This window comes from Myotis davidii, unplaced genomic scaffold, assembly GCF_000327345.1.
Source record: "Myotis davidii unplaced genomic scaffold, ASM32734v1 scaffold560, whole genome shotgun sequence".
NCBI classification, from domain to species: domain Eukaryota; kingdom Metazoa; phylum Chordata; class Mammalia; order Chiroptera; family Vespertilionidae; genus Myotis; species Myotis davidii.
In genome coordinates, this window is record NW_006294418.1 from 2,109,912 (window position 1) to 2,131,903 (window position 21,992).

At 37.1% G+C, this 21,992-nt stretch overlaps 1 protein-coding gene and 1 long non-coding RNA gene across 2 annotated transcripts in view; both read left to right on the forward strand.

The window, feature by feature from the left end:
- Positions 1 to 9,567, forward strand: part of KYNU (kynureninase) — a 71,620-nt gene extending 62,053 nt beyond the window's left edge. Inside the window, exons 11-12 of the mRNA XM_006768658.2 lie at positions 6,469 to 6,699; positions 8,986 to 9,567. Coding sequence (XP_006768721.1) covers positions 6,469 to 6,699; positions 8,986 to 9,120 — 366 coding nt within the window. The 3' untranslated portion in view covers positions 9,121 to 9,567. The remainder of the gene's footprint in view (positions 1 to 6,468; positions 6,700 to 8,985) is intronic.
- An 817-nt stretch (positions 9,568 to 10,384) lies between these two features.
- Positions 10,385 to 21,992, forward strand: part of LOC107183903 — a 21,414-nt gene continuing 9,806 nt past the window's right edge. Inside the window, exons 1-2 of the long non-coding RNA XR_001514725.1 lie at positions 10,385 to 10,679; positions 14,877 to 14,879. This is a non-coding gene — a long non-coding RNA (uncharacterized LOC107183903). The remainder of the gene's footprint in view (positions 10,680 to 14,876; positions 14,880 to 21,992) is intronic.

Here is a 21,992-nt window from a genome sequence, read left to right on the forward strand (position 1 = left end):
TTTGTTAAAACTGGGGATCTATGCCATTATAGTCATGTATATAATCTCTACGCTTACTGGCTAAATATTTTTCTTTAAATTCATTCATATTTTTACTTAAAATAAAGTTAGTCTTACCCTAAATAATAATATCCAAGGAACCAGTTTGTTTTCCTAGATCTGCATATCTCTCTACTTCAATATATCTAAACAATTTGATGTATCTCTACCTATCTATATATTCCAACTAATTATTTGAATATTAATTAATTTCAGAGTGAGACTAAATTTATTCAAATATAGTTTTAACAACTCTTTAAAGCACAATAGCAGTATAAATAGACATATTATGTAAAAATATATTCCTACACACATTTAGGTAAAATATATTTTGAGTATACATATACATTTTTAATAGAGATTTTTAAACAAATAGCTATTCAAATAAAATTTTATTTTCAAAAATGTTAAATCATCCAAAGATAAAATAGTTTTTGATATTTTAGGAAATCGTGTTGTGGAGTGACTGGAAATACTTCCAAAGTCTCTTCTAAGCCTAAAATTCTAGGAATCTGTGAACAATTATCGCAGTTTCTCATTTTGGCCACTGGGAAGCAGTGTCAAGTTCCTCTACAGCAGAGGCTCTCAACCTGTGGGTCGCGACCCCTTTAGGGGTCGAACGACCCTTTCACAGGGATCGCCTAAGGCCATCGGAAAACACATATATAATTACATATTGTTTTTGTGATTAATCATTATGCTTTAATTATATTCAATTTGTAACATTGAAAATACATCCTGCATAACAGATATTTACGATTTATAACAGTAGCAAAATTACAGTTATGAAGTAGCAAGGAAAATATTTTTATGGTTGGGGGTCACCACAACATGAGGAACTGTATTAAAAGGTCACAGCATTAGGAAGGTTGAGAACCACTGCTCTACAGTATTTTTATGCAACTTCACTACTAAATCCTGCAAGCTGGTTTCATTTAATTTAAAGAGCAGGTTCTCAGTTTGACCACTAGATGGAACTTGCGCTGTTCTCACTTTTTAGCTTTTTTTTTTAGGTTGAAATAAACTTAGTAAACAAAATTTTTGTTGGTGATAAATTTTGGAGGGAATCGGCTTAGCAGATTAGATAATGACATTTGAATTGCTTTTATAAAAGTCATTCAGAGAAAAGCGTCTGTTAAACATTTCAAAACAAAATGTTTTGCTTACCTTACTTGCCAGTTTATATCAAGGAGAAGATGAATTACACTACTTAAAAAAGCCACCACGGCATACCTTAGAAAAAAACTATATTTAAAGGTATTTCCTCTTATTTTTCCTATCTTTCTCAGCCATATCTAGAAATTTTCTTTTGATTCTCCACTGGTATATTCTCTGCAGTGGGAGGGTTATTCCAGCATTCCCCGCTCTGCCAGGGCAAGAGTCCGATTCTGAACTTTCCCTCCAGTAGTTTCCTACCATAGTGTATTATAGTCCCCCAGACAAGCTTCTATTCTCAGCTGGAATCGGAAGACTGGTTTATCTCTTCCTTTAATATCTAAGTTTAATGCCAGCAGAGGGCCTTAAGAGCCAGCAGAGGAGGGATATACACTTTTCTGGGGGGGCTTCTTATCACCTGAGAACTTCTCAGGAGCCTCTTAGAAGTACCTTGCTGAAGTCATTCACTGCTGAGGCAATGACCTAAAGGAAATTATATGTAGGTAATCAAACGTTAGGTTGATGAAAGTATTCTTTTGACATTCTTTCTCCACATTATAAATTGCAAAATTCTGAAATTACAAACTAATACAGTTCATTGTTTCCTATTCTCTACCTAATGTTCCCTTTTCTAGATGATTCTGAGTTTGCCATGTAAGTAAGCACCAGTAAATTAACCATGTCTGGACTTAACTTATTTGTTTAGAAGTTACTGCATATGGAAGATAGGCAATTGAAGTTTGAGCAAATGAAATAAATAAATACCTGAATCAAACTACCTTTCTTTGTTTTCTCTACTTCCCTTTCGAAAAATATTCCGCATAGTCAAATGCCAACTGCAGGAGAGAGTCTATATTTAAGAAGCAATGCATATGAGCATGATCTCAGGGTTACAATAAGAATTTAAAGCAAAGGACTTTAAATGACTGTTTACAATTATCTACATTTAAATGATACTATTAAAATAGCACCTTATAGTCAGTTTTGAACTGTCATTTTCTTTATATTGTTGCTTCTTAATCATTTATACAATACTTTAAAAATATTGTGGGTCAAGAGAAAGAGCGCTAGAGTAGGAACCGGTTGGCAAGTACTGCACCCCTCGTGGGGACACGAAGTGTGGCTTACACAAGTGACAACTACTCATTAATGGATTTACCTCTTCTATGTGAAAATGTTTCGACCAGAGTACTTCTGTGGTCTCCTCAATTTTCGATTTCTAACTTGAACTGAAATAATATTCATATTGTAATTAGAAAGGTCATATTTGGTTGTAGCAATATATAAACAAATTTTAGACCCTTTTAGTACACAAATTTAAAATGAATTAAAGAGCTTCAAAATAAAAATTAGAGTACTCAAATAAAATACATGGCAAGTCAGAGGAGGTTTACTTTGTATTTCCTCAGAAAATTATCAGAGAGCCATTTTTAAGAATTTAAGAGAAAAATATGACAATTGAAAGCATCATGCTTATGCTTATTTTACTATTTAAACTTATCTAACTTTGCATTCATTTTACTCGGGGGGGGGGGCGGGGGGGAGCCCAAGTAGATGAAACTGCCAAGAATTCTGTTATAAGCTGAATATTTTCAAATTACACTTTTCATTTTTTTTCTATTAAAAAATATTCTGCCTCTGTACTGCAAGCACAGAAATGATCAGAAGCCAAGAAGGAAAGAGGCGATTTTATTCCCTTTCCCTGTTAACTCTTCCTATTAGCCCCTCTTAATATTTCGATGTGAGGGTTCGGCAGAGACATTTATGGTACACTCTGTGAAAAGAATTTTATAGTGCCTCAGAATGCACCTGCGGTGGTAAAGTGGAAAACAGTTGTAGATAAAAGTTATTTTATTGTTAACAAAGAGCAATAGCATGTTAACACTGAGATATTTGTTAAAAAAAATTGTTTCTAGTTATTAAGAAAAATTTGCAAGAGCAAAGCCTCCTATGAAAAATTATGAGCTTAAGTAATAGTCCCCAAAGTCTTGCTAACCTATGAATACAAATGAAATACCATTAAAAGTCCTACTTCTCACATTGCCCCCATCTGTATTTTACTGGGCCCATATCAGAACCAGGAAATTTTCCAGAATTTTTTATTAATAAAAGTTTCCTCAAATAATTATTAATATCTAAAGAGAAGCTTGGAAAGATTATTCTCATATTTGTATATTCCAAACTCAAGAGTCAAAACACTGATGGGCTGTGCCTTGCCTCCATGAGAAAGCTGATTCTTGAACTGGGCTCACTTGTTCCAAAACTTGGCCAGTGTTGCTCAGTGGTTGAGTGTCCACCTATGAACCCGGAGGTCATGGTTCAATTCCAGGTCAGGGCACATGCCAGGGTTTCGGGCACAACCCCCAAGTGGAGGCAGCTGGTCTATGATTCTCTCTCTCATCATTGATGTTTCTCTCTCCCTTCCTCTTTCTGAAATCAACAAAAATATATTTAAAAACACACAACAACTTGGAGATGTTCCCTCATGGAGTTCTCATTGTCCCAGACGTGCTACATTTTGTTTTACACAGAAATGCCTCTTACCGGATTCCATGTACCCGGGTTTACCTGAGTCCTAGAGAATATAATCCCTTACCCACAGGGGATACATTTTAAGACCCACAGTGGAGGCCTGAAACCACAGATAGGATGGAACATAGTATATATCATGATCCATGTATACTATGATATATATATATGATAAGGCTTAATTTATAAATTAGGCATAGTGAGAGATTAATGGCAATAATTAGTCATAAAATGGAATAATTATAACAATGTATACTGTAATAAAAGTTATACACATGTGGTCTCTCTCAAAATATGTCATTGTACTGTACTCACCCTTCTTTATAATTTTTTCTTTTTTCATAATTTCACAGATAGAAGACTTATTCTTTTTTTAAAAAACATTTAATTTATTTTTTTTAATATATTTTATTGATTTTTCACAGAGAGGAACAGAGAGAGATAGAGAGTTAGAAACATCGATGATAAGAGAAACATCGATCAGCCGCCTTCTGCACATCTCCCACTGGGGATGTGCCCACAACCCAGGTACAGGCCCTTGACCGGAATTGAACCTGGGACCTTTCAGTCCGCAGGCCGACGCTCTATCCACTGAGCCAAACCGATTTCAGCAGAAGACTTATTCTTACGATAGGTCTTAGGAAGCTCCTCAAAGATTTTTCTTGCTTCATTAAGTAGAGAACTTGCACCCTTTCACTTAAAGGACAAACTTTACAGCTTCTCTTTGGCATGTCCAAATTGCCAGCCTCACTATGCTTGCACTTTGGGGCCATTATGAAGTAAGTAAGGCTTGCTGGAGTAGAAGTACTGCCATGCCATGCCAGCTGATCTGATAAGCATGCTGGCGACTAAGTGGGAGGGCACACTAGGACAAAGGGACATTCACAGCCTGGGTGACATGGAGCAGAAAGGCAACAGATTTTCATCAGGCTACTCAGAATGGTACACAATTTAAAACTTACGAATCATTTATTTCTGGAACTTTTAATTTAATTTTTGGACTTCGGTTGAGGGAGGGCAACTGAAACTGCAGGAAGCAAAGCCACGAATAAGAAGGGATGACTCTCTTCTTTGCACTGGGACCACAAATGCCTCCCGAAACAAAGGCGTCAGCTTCCCCTTGCAGCTGGTCTCCTCCCAGGCTGCAGGCATAGTCTGTGAGGTCTGGGTGGCAAGATACCACTCTATGCTGTCTGAGAGATGAGTGGTGCGGGCTGGAAACATGGTGAAGCGGGTAGTTAGAAGTGGTCTTATTCTAGATATAGTTTAAAGGTAGAGCTACCAGCTTTTGCAGATGGATTTGTGGGAGTTGTTTGGAAAATAAAGGAGTCAAGGATGATACCAAAGTGATTGACCTGAAAAACTGGTGGGAAGGGAATTGCCAAAAACTGAGGTGGTGAAGGCTACACCTGAAGAGAAGGTGACTTTGGGAGGAATATTGGGATCCCAATGTTGAATATGTTTACATAGAAATGCCTGTTAAACATGTATCCAATTAGAATGTCGAGTAAGTCAGATACGTGGTTCTGGATGAAAGCTTTGTATGTTAAGTCCAGATTGGTATGAATTGTGGGTGTTTTTTTTTTTAAATCATTGTCTGTAATATAAAGAAAAGGTTGAAAGAAAAAAAAATACAACTCCCTTCCTCTTCTTCAGCCAAATTTATACCCTCCATGCAATAAAGGGGCAGGACACGTATGCCTGAAGTGTTTACTCCTGTTAGAATGCAGGCCCACACATGTATACAGATATGTGTTTTCATAGACTTTATGAAGTCTACACAGCATTGAATGACCCTGTCTTTGCTCTGTGGCATAACATGATACAGTAAAGGGACAGAAAGTGGCAGGCCAGTGCATCACACTGTTTGAAGTTCATTCCGCTCTTATAGGGAGAATATATTTTTAAACTCTACTTGACCTTAAGAGATAAGCTAGAAAAGCATGTCTGCTCTGACCTCTAATGTTCCAACACCAGTTACTGTGTGCCCTTGTCACTCATCTTAATATAAGACACCTCAGGCAGGAAATTGCAGTGTTTTCAGACCATACTAGAGTGTAACAGGGAAGAAAGTGATGAAAAAAGAAAAAAGGTGGGGGAGAGGGAGGGGGGCCGGCGGTGAGGGAGGAGAAAGGGGAAAAAAAGGCCGAGTCTTTAGTACTAACAAATGTATTGTGTAACATTTTTTGCTTCTCTGTCTGATAAAACTTGCTGTTTTCTTATTGCTAAACTGGAGGAGATCCAGGACTTAGTCAAACATCTGTAAATAATATTTTCAACATCACCTTCCACATAGGCATGCACATTTAGCTCTTACTGTATTGTTTTGTGGACCAAACAAACTTCATATCAGAAAAGAAGACATCTTCTTGATTATGATGGTTTTGGAGAAAGTGTTCAAATTGTGTGATATTTTAATTCCTTTATTAAGGGACACTTATAGTAATTATTCTAAGCTAATTTAAATAATTCTGAAGGAACATTACAAGTATTGTAATGTTCTTTTGCAAGTATTGTTTAAATGGCACTTTTGCAGTTTTTCTGATATAGAAACTTTGCATTCAGTTCTTGATGGCAAAGGATTTAAAAGAGGACATAGTTTTACAAAAACGATTATTTAAAATGGTATGGTTTTTGGAGAGGTTAAAAGTGGCGACTTCCTTCTTTATGCACTATTTGCAATTTATTTTTGCTTCTTTGTAAATCAACAAAATGTTGTTAATCTGACTGTTTCTCATTCTACAGATCTTTAAGAAAGCAACCATGAAAGCACTGAGAAGAAAGTCTGTTTTGCTCACGGGTTACCTGGAATACCTGATCAAGCACTACTATGGCAAAGAGAAAGCAGAAACCAAGACACCAGTGGTGAACATAATCACTCCATCCTGTATAGAGGAACGCGGCTGCCAGCTAACATTAACATTTTCCGTTCCAATGCAATCTATCTATCAAGAACTAGAAAAAAGAGGAGTGGTTGTAAGTATATCTCTTGCTTTGCTACCCAGTTTTCTCTAGGGGTTGCAGGTTAGGGGGAAAATTTGGATTCTTTAGTTTATTCTTTCACTGGTGCATGTAATTTCACATCAATCAGTGAGTTCCTGGGGATAAATTAAGTGCCAACTAAGTCAGTATTTGGGACTTGCTAATTAAAGGGCACAGAGATCTGTCATTTCTGATAAAAAAGAAGACACCACAAATTTTGGATACAAAGTACAGTTTTATGTAATTTATTCACTTTTATTACAGTTTGAGCAGGAAATATTGTTTCATCATAATTAGGACACATTCTCACTAGTTTTTACAAGTAAAAGCCCCAATACATATTTATTGGATACATAGAATTAAAGAACATACTACTATAATGGAGGAGAGAAAAATAAGTCAATCTTATTTTGTTGTTTGATTAAACTAAGTTATTTTCAAGCTTGTCACTTAAGTCATAAAAGATATATAGGCACATATGAGGAGTGTTAACATTGTATGAAATAATTTTTTTAACCATTGGGCCAAAGTGGCCTTCTTAGTCTCTTGAAAGGAACTAATAGGTGTTAAGAGAATAATTTCACAGGAAAGTGGTGATAATGCAATCTAGGGACTCCTCCACTCGCGTGGCCCTCCAGACCTTTAGAAGAAGTCACCATCGCAAACTCTGGAGGCACCAATCAGAATATCACCCCTGCAAATCAATATGACCAAGACATGTGCTCTTGGGAAAGTTAACATGTATCAGCCCGAGATTCGCCTCTGTTTTGGGGTGCAAATGTATACTTACTTCAAAAAGTTGGTATGGGAATGAAATGGACCAACACACATGAACCATTTACTATGCTGTCTGGCCTATAGTGGGTATCCTATATAATAAAAGACTAGTATGCAAATTGACTAAGCAGCAAATTGACCAAGAGGCAGAACGACCGATCACTATGACGTGCACTGACCACCAGGGGGCAGATGCTCAATGTAGGAGCTGTCCCCTGGTGGCCAGTGCTCTCCCATAGGGGGAGCGCCACTCAGCCAGAAGCCGGACTCACGGCTGGCAAGGCAGCGGTGGTGGCAGGAGCCTCTCCTGCCTCCGTGGCAATGTTAAGGATGTCCCACTGATAGCTGAGCAGGCCTAAGCCATCAGTCAGACATCCCCCAAAGGGTCCTAGACCACAAGAGGGCGCAGGCCGGGCTGAGGGTCTCCCCCCACTTTGAGTGCACGAATTTCGTGTACTGGGCCTCTAGTTTCTTAATATAGTTCTAGTGAACTTCAGGTGAGGTCAAATTGACTGGGCCCATTTCATAACATTTCGGTATTCCCAGTGTAAACCCAAACTAATTTTAGACTGTAATAAATAACAAAAAGACTTATTTGAGCAAAAGGAGATACAGCCTGAGAACACAGGTTTAGATAGCAACCTAAATCGTATTCAACCACCCTGGACAAAGGGGAAGCCAACTTTTATAGTGAAAGTTCTTACCCAGGTTTCCAATTATGTCCATTTTATGTAAATGAGGTATCCAATTGTGCAGTTGTGATTGTTCAGTATAGGTAAAATAAAGATAAAAATTGAGCCATTCTGATTGGATGGGGCAGACCTCAGTCTGTTGGTAGAAAGATGAAACCATGGTTCCCCCACAGTTGTTGACTCAGATGGTATAAACAAACTGTGAGAAGCCAAAAGTTCAATTTGAGGTTTTTCTCCGTGTACAGAGTATGTGAGGAGCCCCTGTCAGCTAATGACACTAGACTGTAATTCATAATATTTGGGCCCTTGGTTGACCATGGGGCAGATAAATTCTTTCTCTGGGTTCAGGTCAAATGAATCATTCTTCTTGAGGCGTACGTCAGGAATATAGCCAACTGCTTACCTGCAAGATTAGGGCTTAGAGAATTAAACGTAAGGATAATTGACTAGAACTTGCCAGGGCCGTGTGAGGTTCTCATTCATGTAAATGTGTCCAAGATTCCCAGCTTTCCAGTGTCTCCCACAGACGAATCATACATACGCTCTCTTATATGCTTAAAAATATGACCTAAATGGACTTCAGAAAAGTGCTTTTGGATATTCACGTAACAGCCCATTAATGGTTTAATTATAATTAAGAAGAGAGTTTCACATAGCATAGAAACTTTATATTTTAATTAAAGTGAACAATTGCTTATATAGTAAGTTTTAGGGAAATCAGTATGACTATTTCATGTAAGTTCATCTCGAACGCAGATTTTCATTATGAGAATAATGCTGACACTATTGTGGCCTTATTTTCCCCCAACAGTGTGACAAGCGGGAACCCAATGGCATCCGAGTGGCTCCAGTTCCTCTCTACAATTCTTTCCACGATGTTTATAAATTTATCAATCTGCTCAATTCTGCACTTGAGGCTGCAGAAAGAAAACATAACAGTGTTTAGAACAAATTAAGCAAACTGAAAGCTGCTGTGATTATTTTATGATTTTTATTCAAGTTTTAATCATTAGAAATGTTAAAAAACTAATTACACCTAACTGGCAATGAATTGCATACTTTACAAAAAAATCTGGGATAATTCTTTCAGGAGTCAATGTTCCTGAGGAATCTAAATGTCTATCCAATTTCTTGGTGTTTTATGAATCAAGGTTTTCATTGGTCTAAGTATTATGTACAGAGTCTTGGTTAGCTGTTACAGTTCATGGCCAGTGAAATATTGTTACTGGTTTAATTTCTCATTGACTGACAATTTCATAATATATGTGAAATTTTTGTGTCAATTTTCGTAATATCACTTTTGCTTAAATTACCCAAAGACTTTCTTATACGCACTATAGTTGAACCATCTGATATATGTATGATTTTGGGATATTCTATCCATCTCCAATCTAAGGAACAGAAAAAAAAATTTCTAGAGCAGTGGCTTTCAAATATTTTTGGCCACAACCCATATTAAGAAATATATCTAAAAACAGAGACCTACATTTATGTGTGGATAGGCCTTATTTTAACACACAATTTTTAACAATATTTTAACATCTGTGAAAGAAAAGTCTATCAATTTTCAATCAACAGCTTCTTACAATTGCCACTGGTCATTCCTTTTCATTACCATCCTGACATTAGCATGCTTCTCACAATGAAGAGGAAGCACCTTAGGTTGAATTAAAAGTGGTATATATAGCAAAAACCAAAGGTTCATGAATTATTTACCTATACTCTGATATTTATTATTGTTTTATCTTATTACAACAAATGTTGGTTGAAACTTGTTAAATTGATTTCTCCACCCACTCTTGGGCCCTAAATCACTTTTCAAGGATATCCCTTTATATAATGTTATCATAATTTCTCCTTTTTTTAATGGCAACTTCCCTGGATGAAAGACATTGGATGTTACTCTACCGCTAAAATAGTGAAAGAAATCACTCCATGATGCTGGCAGTTGAGGGTTAGAATTAAGAAATGAGTTGCCAAAACCGGTTTGGCTCAGTGGATAGAGCGTGGGCCTGCGGACTGAAGGGTCCCAGGTTCGATTCCGGTCAAGGGCGTGTATCTGGGTTGCGAGCACATCCCCAGTAGGAGATGTGCAGGAGGCGGTTGACCAATGTTTCTCTCTCATCGATGTTTCTGACTCTCTGTCTCTCTCTCTTTTCCTCTCTGTAAAAAATCAATAAAATATATTTTAAAAAAAAAGAAACGAGTGCCTCATCTCTTAACATCTATTCCAAATCTTATCCTCCATGAAAGCTAGAGTTGTACTCTGCCCTGTTGGATGTTCCTAGTTTTTAGCTGTTGATACCATAATCACTATTCACGGGTTGACAAACATCTACATTTGTATATATTCACAGCAAGAAAGAGTGACTATGACATAATTATTTCCATATTGAAACAAATTTGAATGAAATTAACTTGGACAACCACTTGGATGTTAGAGTTAAAAAGATGCAGAATTCTAACAATACCAGCAAGTAGTGATGTCTATCAAGAATGTACTATGTATTGCGCTGCTCTCTTTATGTTATCTTAGTTGAGTGGCTGCATAATTGCTTTAGTAAAGATTCCCACTCCAGCTTTTGGAAAAATTTATCTTCACAGATGGGAAAGTTCTCAAAACTTTAAACCTCAACCATATACAACCTCATGTGAAAGAAACTATCTTTCAACCTCGCTGTGGTAAACAAAGCAGACATGGTTTCCGCTGTCAGGGAACACGTTTCAGCTTAGTGGGAAAAACAGACAATAATCATAAACACCTAGGTAAATAGATCATTACAAACTGTGACCTCTATAAAAGACAAACAGATGACACTATGCAAGAAAAATCTCATGGATATTAATTAGGCAGTTGCATAAAGGAAGGTGTATGAAAATACTTATAAGCTTAAGTTCTAAAATATTTCATGCTAATAATGTTAAGACTACATCAAATTATATATACAAATCATGTAAAGCATGATCAGCACTATGTCCTTATTAAGAAACAGCATTAGAAATTCCCTTTCTCCCAGCTTGCATTCGCCCCCTCCCCTAATCCAGAAATAATAATAATTATCATTTTTAAACATATCTTTATTGGTTTCAGAAAGGAATGGATAGATAGAAACATCAATGAGAGAGAATCATTGATCGGTTGCCTCTTGATTGTCCCTACACTGGGGATCGAGCCCACAGCCCAGTAATCAAACTGTGATCTCCTGGTTCAAAGGTCAATGTTCAACCCCTGAGCCATACAGGCTAGGGCAGAGATAATTATTGAATTATAATTTGTAGTAATCATTTCCTTATTTACTTTAAAGTTTTACACCTATATATGTACTCATAAAAAATATATTAGCTAATTTTGCTTGTGTGTGGGTTTTGCATAAAGGTAATGTATATTCTTCTGCTTCTTTTGCTTGACTTTTTTTATACTTATTTGTTGTATATTCTGTTTTCATCCATTTTCATTGTTGCTCGGTATTCTCTTCTATAATTGGAATTATTACTTCATTCTACATCAACTAATGAATGTTTGTGTTGTTCCAGATTTTTTTAATATTGCAACAACGCACCTATGAACATTCTTAGTACACACATTCTAACATTTGTCCAGGTCATATAGAGTGTCCCAAAATTAACGCAAGAAGTGATTTTGTTAGAAAACACGGGTTTATAATTAAAAATTGTACATTTTTTATTGATTCATAAAGTATACAGTATAGGGGTATGTATGGAATAGCACCTCGGGTAAATGGCCTCCACAGCTTTGCTGGCACATACCCAAAGCTGTGTTCTTCATTGGTCTTCATTCTCCCTGCTCCTGGGCCATAATTGGTTCTTGGTAATGCTTATCTAATTGAAGGGATTGAAATCAAAGGACAACAGATATTAGAATCTGATTCAATAAACCAAGTAAAATTAGGCTTTTATTTTTTGTTGTTGTTGTTAATGCTCACGCAAAATTCAAATCTCGCGTGAATTTTGGGACACCCTATATAACTGTGAAAATGCTGGGACATAGGGCACACATGTGCTCGACTTTTGTATGTGCTATTACACTGTTTTCCAAAATGTGTGCAGCAGTTTCACTCCAAACAGTAGAGATGAGCATTCCTTGCTCATGACTGTTGCCAATAGTAGCTGTTGATTGTGCCATGTAAGCATGTTAAAATAACCAGGGTGATTATTAAAATGATAGAGATAAATTTATAACTTCCATACAAGTAGAAGGGAAAAAGAGAAAGAGGAGACACACATACATAGGCCCACATGCACGTATATGCGCGCGTACATACACACACACACACACACACACACACACACACACACACACTGCAATTTAACGCTTCAGAAACTATCCTTAATCTGTGGATTAAGCCAAAACTGGAATTTCACCTGGATTTTATACTTGCTCAGTTCTTTCCCCTTCCATATTCTCATTAATTCTCTCCTTTATAGTACTCTTCCTTCAATAAAATATACTTAACTAGGATGCTGCAGTTTGATTCTCCATCTGTCCAGGCACATGCCCAGATTGCAGGCTCAGTCCCCAATAGGGGGCAATGATGATTCTCATCATTGATGTTTCTTTCTCTCCCTCTCCCTTTCTTTCTCTGAAATCAATAAAATCTTAAAAAACAAAAAATAGTTATCTAAATCTGCATCTCAAGCTCTACTTTCTAAGGAATCTAATGTAAGACAGCCTTTTATTTATGGAGCCTTAATCATGACTACTTTCTATTCTATATCTAATATATGATGAATTTACAGTTCTACTTATGTTGGTTTTCACATACAATATTCTCATTGTTTTTTAAACCATATTTTTATTGATTTCAGAGAGAGGAAGGGAGAGGGAGAGAGAGATAGAAACATCAATGATAAGAGAGAATTATTAATCAGCTGCTTCCTGCACATCTCCTACCAGGGATCGAGCCTGCAACCTGGGCATGTACCCTGACCAGGAATTGAACCGTGACCTCCTGGTTCATAGGTCGACACTCAAACACTAAGCCACACTTGCCGGACATAGATTATTAATCTTAATTCAATTGCCATGATAATTTCCTTCTATTACTTAATGCAACATATTCACATGTTCAGGAGATTAAGACAAGGACCTCTTTGGAAGTTACTATTTTTCTTATGGAAGGAAGGAGGGTAGAAAGGAAGGAAAGAAGAAGGAAAAAAATTGACAATTCAAATCTGAATAATAATAGTTGGGATTCTCTCTACTTTTGTTAATATTTGAAAATTAAGAACAAAAAACAATAAATGGTAATGACTTAAATGAGACTCCATCCAGGACACTTGCCTCAAAATTCATGATTTTAATAAGATCATGTTTACAATCCCACCCACCACACATTCTTATGATGGAAACAATCCTTTCAGCCCATACATATCAATATGAGGAATCTAATGAACAAAATAAAATGATGAAGAAAGTAGACCCAAAGATATAGAAGCAAGGAACAGACTGATGAATCTCAGAGGGAAGGGGGGCAACAGGAAGTGATTAACTAAAGAATTGACATGCATATGTGCATTGCCCATGGACACACACAGTAGTGTGGTGAAGGCCTGGAGCAGTGGTTCTCAACCTTCTGGCAGGGTCAATGGGAAAAAAAGGGTACATCTGTATAACTTTCCACATTAAAGATAATTTTTTTTTAAAAAAATCAAAATCTGAAGGACTAGCTCAGTGGTTCTCAACCTTCTGGCCCTTTAAATACAGTTCCTCATGTTGTGACCCAAACATAAAATTATTTTTGTTGCTAGTTCATAACTGTAATGTAAATATCTGATATGCAGGATGGTCTTAGGCGACCCCTGTGAAAGGGTCGTTTGCCACTGCCCAGGGGTTGCGACCCACAGGTTGAGAACCTCTGGCCTAGAAGGTAGTGCTGGTGGAGGAAGTCAATGGGGGGGAAAGAGGGACATCTGTAATACTTTCAACAATAAAGATACATTTTTAAAAAAACTCTTAGAAAAAATCACATATGCTGTTTTTCAAAACTTACACTTCAGCTCTAATTGTAGTTTTGATCTAGTACTGAAAAAAATGTAAAAGAACGTTTTGAAATAAATTTATCCTTTGTGATCAAGTAGATGAAATAATACTTTTAAAATAAATGCTCACCAAAAACTACTCCCTTTCCATCTCCTAAGTCACATATAATAGTTGAAAATATGAGAACCTAAGCCACAAATAAATAAAAAAGTGTGTGTCCATAATTTTCTTATAGTGATTTTGAAAGGAGCTTTATATCTTACACTAGAGGCCTGGTGCATGAAATTTGTGCACTTAACTACTAGAGACCTGGTGCACGAAATTCACGCAGGGGGGGGGGGGTGGGGTGGGGGTGTCCCAGCCCAGCCTGCACCCTCTCCAATCTGGGACTCCTTGGGGGATTTCCAACTGCCAGCAGTCGAACATCCCTCTCACAATCTGGAACTGCTGGCTCAGAGCTGCTTGTCTGTCTGCCTGGCTGACTGCCCCTAACCACTTCTGCCTGCCAGCCTGATCACCCCCTAACCACCCTCCTGCCAGCCTGACCGACACCTAACTGCTCCCCTGCCAGCCCGATCACCCCCAACTGCCCTCCCCTGCTGGCCCGATTGCCCCCAACTTCCCTTCTCTGCTGGCCTGATCACCCACAACTGCCCTCTCCTGCCAGCCATCTTGTGGCTATGGGTGCCGCCATCTTTGAGGGCGTGATAGTCAATTAGCATATTCCCTCCTTATTGGCTGTGGGCATCACCATTGTTTGTGACAGTGTGAGGGTCAATTAGCATATTTCCTCTTTATTAGATAGGATCATATTTGTATACATATATTTTCTCCCTAACTTAATGTAACTTGCTTGGTGATATGGTTAATATTTTCTTTTTCTTGGGATGTCCCTCAGTTCTTAGCACTGAGCTAAATATGCAGTTAGCCTCTTACAGGCAGGTAATGAATGAGAAAGGTGCAGTTGTAACATGTCATATACGCTGTCCATGTTTACACTGAAGTCCCCTGTGAACTTTGTCTCAAAAGAGTAACTCATAGAAAATCCTGTATGATTGAGTCTGGTTCAGACCTGAGCCCACTAGAATACATCAGAGTTATGTAAAATATTAAGAATATGTAGCCCAATAGATACCTGTACTCCATAGGTAGAAATTAAATGTTTATTCTTATGTCGAGGTTGGAAATAATTCTAAAACTTTAAAAAGCAAGGGCATGTAATGTATTGGTTATGTAATTCACTATTATATGGCAGCCTCCTTGGCCTGTAGGCCTCAAAGACCCTTTCTCTGTATCCCACCCAGGAGCAACATTGAGAATGACTTCATTGTCTTAAATCAAATGAGAAAGATGCTTCAAAGCACAAATTCTCCTGAGAGACAAATAAACGAACTAACATTAGACTGCTGGGCCTTAGTTGGAATTTCAAGCACATATAATCAGAGTATTATTTTAGGTGAAGAGAATGTTGCATTTTTGTGCCAATATTTACTCAGCAGAGGTCTTACTTTCCTCTTTCCCAGTATGTGGGAGCTTTACTTCATGCAGTTCCCCTTGCTTTGTATTATTTTAAAACAACAGGCTTGTCAAGAATGGAGACAGTGCAGTGATATATGCAGAGTCTATGGAGGCATTTTCTCTATGGGTTAAAGTAAGTAGTTGGATCCAAGTCAGGACATGGATGCTACAGCTGGTCTGGGGGAAAAGTGGCAATTAAGAGGGGAAAAAAAAGAATAGAACGAGAGAATCACAGACATTCTTTTTTTAGGCAACAACAACAGAACCAGACTGTTTGAAACTGGTGACTCCAAATGTCACATTTTTCACTGAATTCTCAGTAATATTGCTGTTTCATAACTGTTCTTTGGTTGTATTAATGCCCACATTAACTTATAAAAAACTTGTTACATATATTTTTATGTACTACATTTGTTATCTTTCTCTTTTATATGTTTCTTTCTCTCAACAATCACTACTTCAGAGGATTGGAGAGAAGCATGTTAAAAGTGCAAGAACCCTTCCATTAATTGGCTTACAGTCCAGCCCACGTTGGCACAGTCATTGTGAGTAATCCATGCACTTCTGTGCTGTCTAACATCCAGTACCTATGTGATTTCCTATTCATTGGAAATGTTCATCTCCTTTAAAGATTTAAATGTATACTTGCATGAGGAAAATTAAAAATTAAATAAGGAACCTAGAAAACAATGTTTTAAAGTACTTTCTCTGAGGAAGTGGATAACTTATAATCATTTTAAGGGAGCAAAATTACTGTATACTAATCTATATTTCCAGGTAATATTAGTCATCTATCTCACACAAAAATTATAGTGCATGAATAAAAGTGGCATAAACATGGAAATATCCCCCCAAAATGATAAGGAATAAGAGCATAGGAAAGACATCAACACACTTTAAAAGCTGGAAAGTAGAGGGACTGACAGAAAAATGAAGAAAGCTGAAGTATAACTCCCTGTGCGACAGGGGAGGATATCAAAAGAGTATTAATCTGATCCAGTTCAAAGACCCATTGAAATGCTTAGGAATTGGAGGTATCAGCTATTTCTGGAGGCCAAGATGTGTGGTGGAATAGAAAGCAGGTGGTTGAAAGTCTGTACATTTAGCAGTTGGACCCAGATTGCTTTCTCCAGTCTCTGCAACTGTAAATTGTGTCTTCCCCACATCCACAAAGGCAAGAGTTTACTTTCTAAAAAGAATAAATTTGTACAGTTCTAGGCTTTGGTACATGAGGGTGGCCAAGGAGATGGATGAGTCATCTGACTGAAATTAGAGTGATGTAGCCAAATGTTGCAGGCTAGGTGGCGACAACCCTAACTTCTTCCCCCTACTTGGCCCCCAAGAAATTATATCCAGCCCAGCACAGGAGCACGAATATAAATTACTCTCTGGGAAAACTGTTCTGCCTAATTGAAAAGAGCTACAAATATTTACATGGATCTCATTGTGGTATAATGCTGCCCGCCAATCAAAAATTCTGCCCCTACACAAAATGCTTGCAATGCTTTAAAGAGCTACAGTTTTATAAATGAACTAGAGGCCCAGTGTATGAATTTGTGCACCAGAGGGGTTCCTTAACCTGCCCTGTGGCTCTCTTGACATCCCCTGAGTGGTCCCAGATTGCAAGAGGGCACAGACCAGGCCAAGGGACCCCACTGGTGCACAATTAGGGCCAAGGAGGCAGGGGGGGACTGTGGGAGGGCTCCAAGGCATGTCCAGCCAGTCTCACTCAGTCCCAATTCGCTGGACCCCAGCATCAAGCTAACCTACCGGTCTGAGCGTCTGCCCCTTGGTGGTCATAGCGACTGGTTGAACGGTTGAACAAACGGTCGGACACAGCATGCTAGGCTTTTATTATATAGGATGGACACAAACTATCACCAGACAGAAAACAATAATATTTAAAATGCAGGATAGAATCCAAAAGAAATAAAGAAAACAAATAATATAATGAAAAAAGAGAGAAGGGGGAAAAGATATAATTAATATATTCCAAGAGAAAAGAAAACCTATGGAACAAGGACCCAATACACTTAAAAAGGTATAGGAAATGAGAAAAAGCTCTTGAAAATTAAGAATATGATATCAGAAATAAAAAATTTCAAAGGAAATTTTGGAATCTGAAATTGAAGATCTCAAAAAGTAGAACAAAAAAGATTCAATAATTAAAAAATTAACACTAGAAGTCAACATCTGTCTAATGATAGCTACAAAATGAGAGAGTAGATAAAATAGAAAAGAAAAAATTACCAAAACCTGAAACTCTTCCCAAGAACTTCTCTTAAAACATGTTATGTTTTCAGAAGAGGGCTCATGACTAATAAACATAATCTTTATTTTTTTACAAAATACAAATCACATGATGGGAAAAATGTAAGACACTAGAGATAAAAAGTTTATAAAACACTTTTAAAATATTAGCAATCATAATGATATAAATATTCTCACTACCAACTCTGAAAGATACAGACAAATGAAAGACGCTTTTAAAATTCATATGGAGAATTATTGCCAACAGAGAAGTCCATGGCAAGCCAAACTATCAATTCAATGTGAAGGTAGACTAAGGATATTTTCTGGTGAGAAAAATTTTAGAATATTCTCTTCTCATGTATTACTTCTCAGAAGCTACTGGAAAAGACTAAGCTGCAAAAATGAAGGCAATGGAGCAATGGAATTCCCAATCTGAGTATGAAGAGAAGGCTCATGTCCCATGAAAACGGCAGTCCATCAGCCCTGAAGGGGATCTGCTCCGAGAGTTCCAGAAAATAAATAAGTAGGTTCTCTCTCTCTCTATCTCTCTCTCTCTCTCTCTCCCTCTCTCTCTCTCTCTCTCAAACTGATGAAATACCTAGTGCCTGATATGTTTCAGCATTGTGAGAAGAGTTTTAGATTCTCTCAGAACAAATTTGAGATGCAAATTAGTACAGGAACAGTATTGAGCAAATGTAAAAGAAGGCAATTATTAACTAAAAAGTAAGATTCTACAACAAAGGAAAGATTATCAGAGTAAAACATATAGTAGAGATTATATACTCTGTATTTCTCAATTTAATGTTACAAAAAATGCTATGTTTTCATTATATTTTAACATATGTTCCTATTCTTTCATATATACACAACACCAGCTGTAAATAATATTTATGTAGTTATAAACATGCAAACAATGAATATTGATGTAATCTAAATCACAATTTCACTATATTTGGAGATGAGGGAAGAGAAAGTGTATTTGCGTGCATGTGTTTGTGGGCTGTGGGGAAGGAGATCTATAATGACTAAACCTTTAATTTTCACAGTAGGAAGAAAAATAATGTTGCCATTTTGAAGTTTAAGAAATTGCAATAAATTCATGTTATTTAAAAATATGGAACTAAATATAAGCAGAAATAGCTAAAATAATTGAGAGCTGTGGCTATTGGTTGATAGGAATTAAAGCCATGGGTCAGTGGGTCAGAGGACCACTGTTTGGAGCATAAAAATTGAAACATGGATAGAATTTTACTGTAAGGATTAAGTTCACAGACTCCGAAAACAAAATATAGGGTTGAAATACTAGCTCTAGTACCTACCAGTCATGTGACCTTATAACTTAAATGTTCAACGCCTTAATTTTCTTCTTTGTATAATTAGACAATTATGTACTACCTCATAGAACTGTCACACAGATTAAATAACTTAATACATAAAATCATTTAAATAATACGGGGCACACAGTATCATTACTGTCAATACTGTGTAACTGTGAACTATTTACACAAATTACTTTGATTAAAAAATCACAAAGAAAGCATAGCACTTTGTATGATATATGGAAAGTAGTCAAGAGATGAAAAGAATCATTATACTCAAAAACTAAAAATTGATGAATAGTTATGAATGAAATAAAGCTAGCATAAACTACTAAAGTATGTTTCTTATTATCTGACATCTAAACAAGAGCATTTTATTAATCATACTGAATTATGAAAGATTAATCTGTGTCCACTGTAATTATCAGTATATGAACATGGTGCCCAAGATATAAATTAAAATAGGCTTCTAGAAAATCAGAATCTCATTCACTGAAAGGAGTAAAGATGATAAACTTGATCTGAAACTAATAATTAATGTTTGTCAGAGGCTAATTAATATTTACACTAATTATTTCTTCTGTTCTGCTGAACACTGGTCATATATCTGCTTTAGATATGCTCACATAATAGCAGCTATGCCTTCTATGTTTTGAATTAATATTAAGAAATTCCTAATTCTCAACATACTTTAACATATGTCCATACTCTTCCATGTAAAACAAATCCAAAATCTCAGCAAAATGGATACTGGATGCTGTTTTAATTTCCTCAGTAGAGGTTAAGGAGATAATTCAAAAATCAACTGTGTTTAAAAAATATACAGTTTAATTGGGGGAAATAAAAAGGTACTGTTTTGATTGCAGTGGTTTTATTAATTTTAACATACAGTAAACCATGCTTGTGTCTTTATATTTTCAACATACATGTAAATAAGAACACCTTCAGATGTTGTTTTGGCAAGCACAAAAGCTGCTTATTTGGCAGGTGATATAGACAATACTATATGGCTCATAATTAAAGAGAAAGCTGTAACTTAAGAAGTCCTGAGGACATTCCAACAGTTTGTGTGTAACTAAAACTTAAGGCTGTTTGTAAATAGCAGCTTTAAAACATTTGAAACTCATGGACAAAAAAAGAAAAACTAACCTTTTATTATTATACCTCAGTAGGAATATAGACAACATACTATAATCCATACTTAAGCAAGTTGAGAAGATATGGTGTCATATAAATAGAAATCTGCTTTTCCCTTTATGTATTTAACGTACAAAGGCTGAAAAGGGGGAGAGCTATTGGATAACAATAAATGATATCATGCAGCTAGTGTGAAGATAAAAAATTTTTTTTATTTGATGTCAAAAAACTCAAGAATCATAGTGAGCCATATTTATCTCTGAAAATCTAGGTACCTCTTGGAAACTTCAAATAATATACATTTTTATAAAAAATACTAAAGCTAGTAATTTTGTGCATATATGTATGCATGTTGACTAAAGGAGAGAAGGAATTCATCCAAAGGACAAAGCTTATTCCCTCATTGATACCAGACATATTTGCATCTTAGAAAATATTTTAAATTTATACTAATAGTATTTTTATAAGAGAGAAAATTTAAAAAGAAAGAAAATAAAAATATAGAAAAGAGGAAAAATGGATTAGTAAGACTGAGAAGGAGAATTGCTTCTTTCCTTTTGAAAAACTGAGCTATATTAGACCAATCTTTGAAAATATTATTTAAATTAGGTTGCTGCTTATCCACATTAAATTGTTTTAGTTAAGATGTTACTTGTATTTCCTAAGGCAATCATTAATAAAATAATCAGGAACAAAGTAAGAATGCCTACTCTTGCCACTTTTATTCAACAGAGTATGGGAAGTCCTAGACATAGCAATTAGGCAAGAGATAGAAATAAAGGGCATCAAATTGGACAGGAAGAAGTAACACTCACTATTTGCAAATGACTATATATATAAACCCCTGTCCAGCCCCTCCCACTGTGGCCTCGGTCCCCTGTCTGCCAGCAGCCCTGCTCCTGCCGCCACTGCTCCCACATGCTGATGGCACTGGCCCCACTTGCACACACTGATGGCGCTGAGTGATTGGGGCCAGCCCCGTCAGTGGGTGCAAGTGGCGGCTGCTGCCCCGATCACCCCTCAGGAGCAGGGGGAGGTGGAGAATCCCGCAGGGGCAATCAGGGCCGGCTGCCGCTGCTCACACCCACTGACAGTGCTGAGTGATTGGAGCTGGCACTGGGTGCAGGCAGCAAGTGCAAGCAGTGGCTCCAGCGCTGGCAGTGGGTGCAAGCAGGGCTGGTGCCAAGAGCAGGTGCAAGTGCTGGTGGGACTGCGACAAGTGGGAGCAAAGAATTTTCAGTAACCACCAGAGGCTAACCCAGATAACAATGACTGGTGCCCCACCTTGGTCTGGCAGCCCCGCTCACTTGCCTCACCATCCTGTCACAGCCAATGCCCGCCATATTCTGTACTCTGCCATCTGCTGCTAACACCCGCCATGTCCCACACGTGCCCCCTGGTGGTCAGCACACATAATAGCAACCCGGTTGTTTGGTTGTTTGGTTGTTCTGCTATTCAGTCTATTTGCATATTAGGGTTTTTTGTATATAGATCAGTGATGGCGAAACTTTTGAGCTTGGCGTGTCAGCATTCTGAAAAACCCTAACTTAACTGGTACCATGTCACATATAGAAATTTTTTTATATTTCA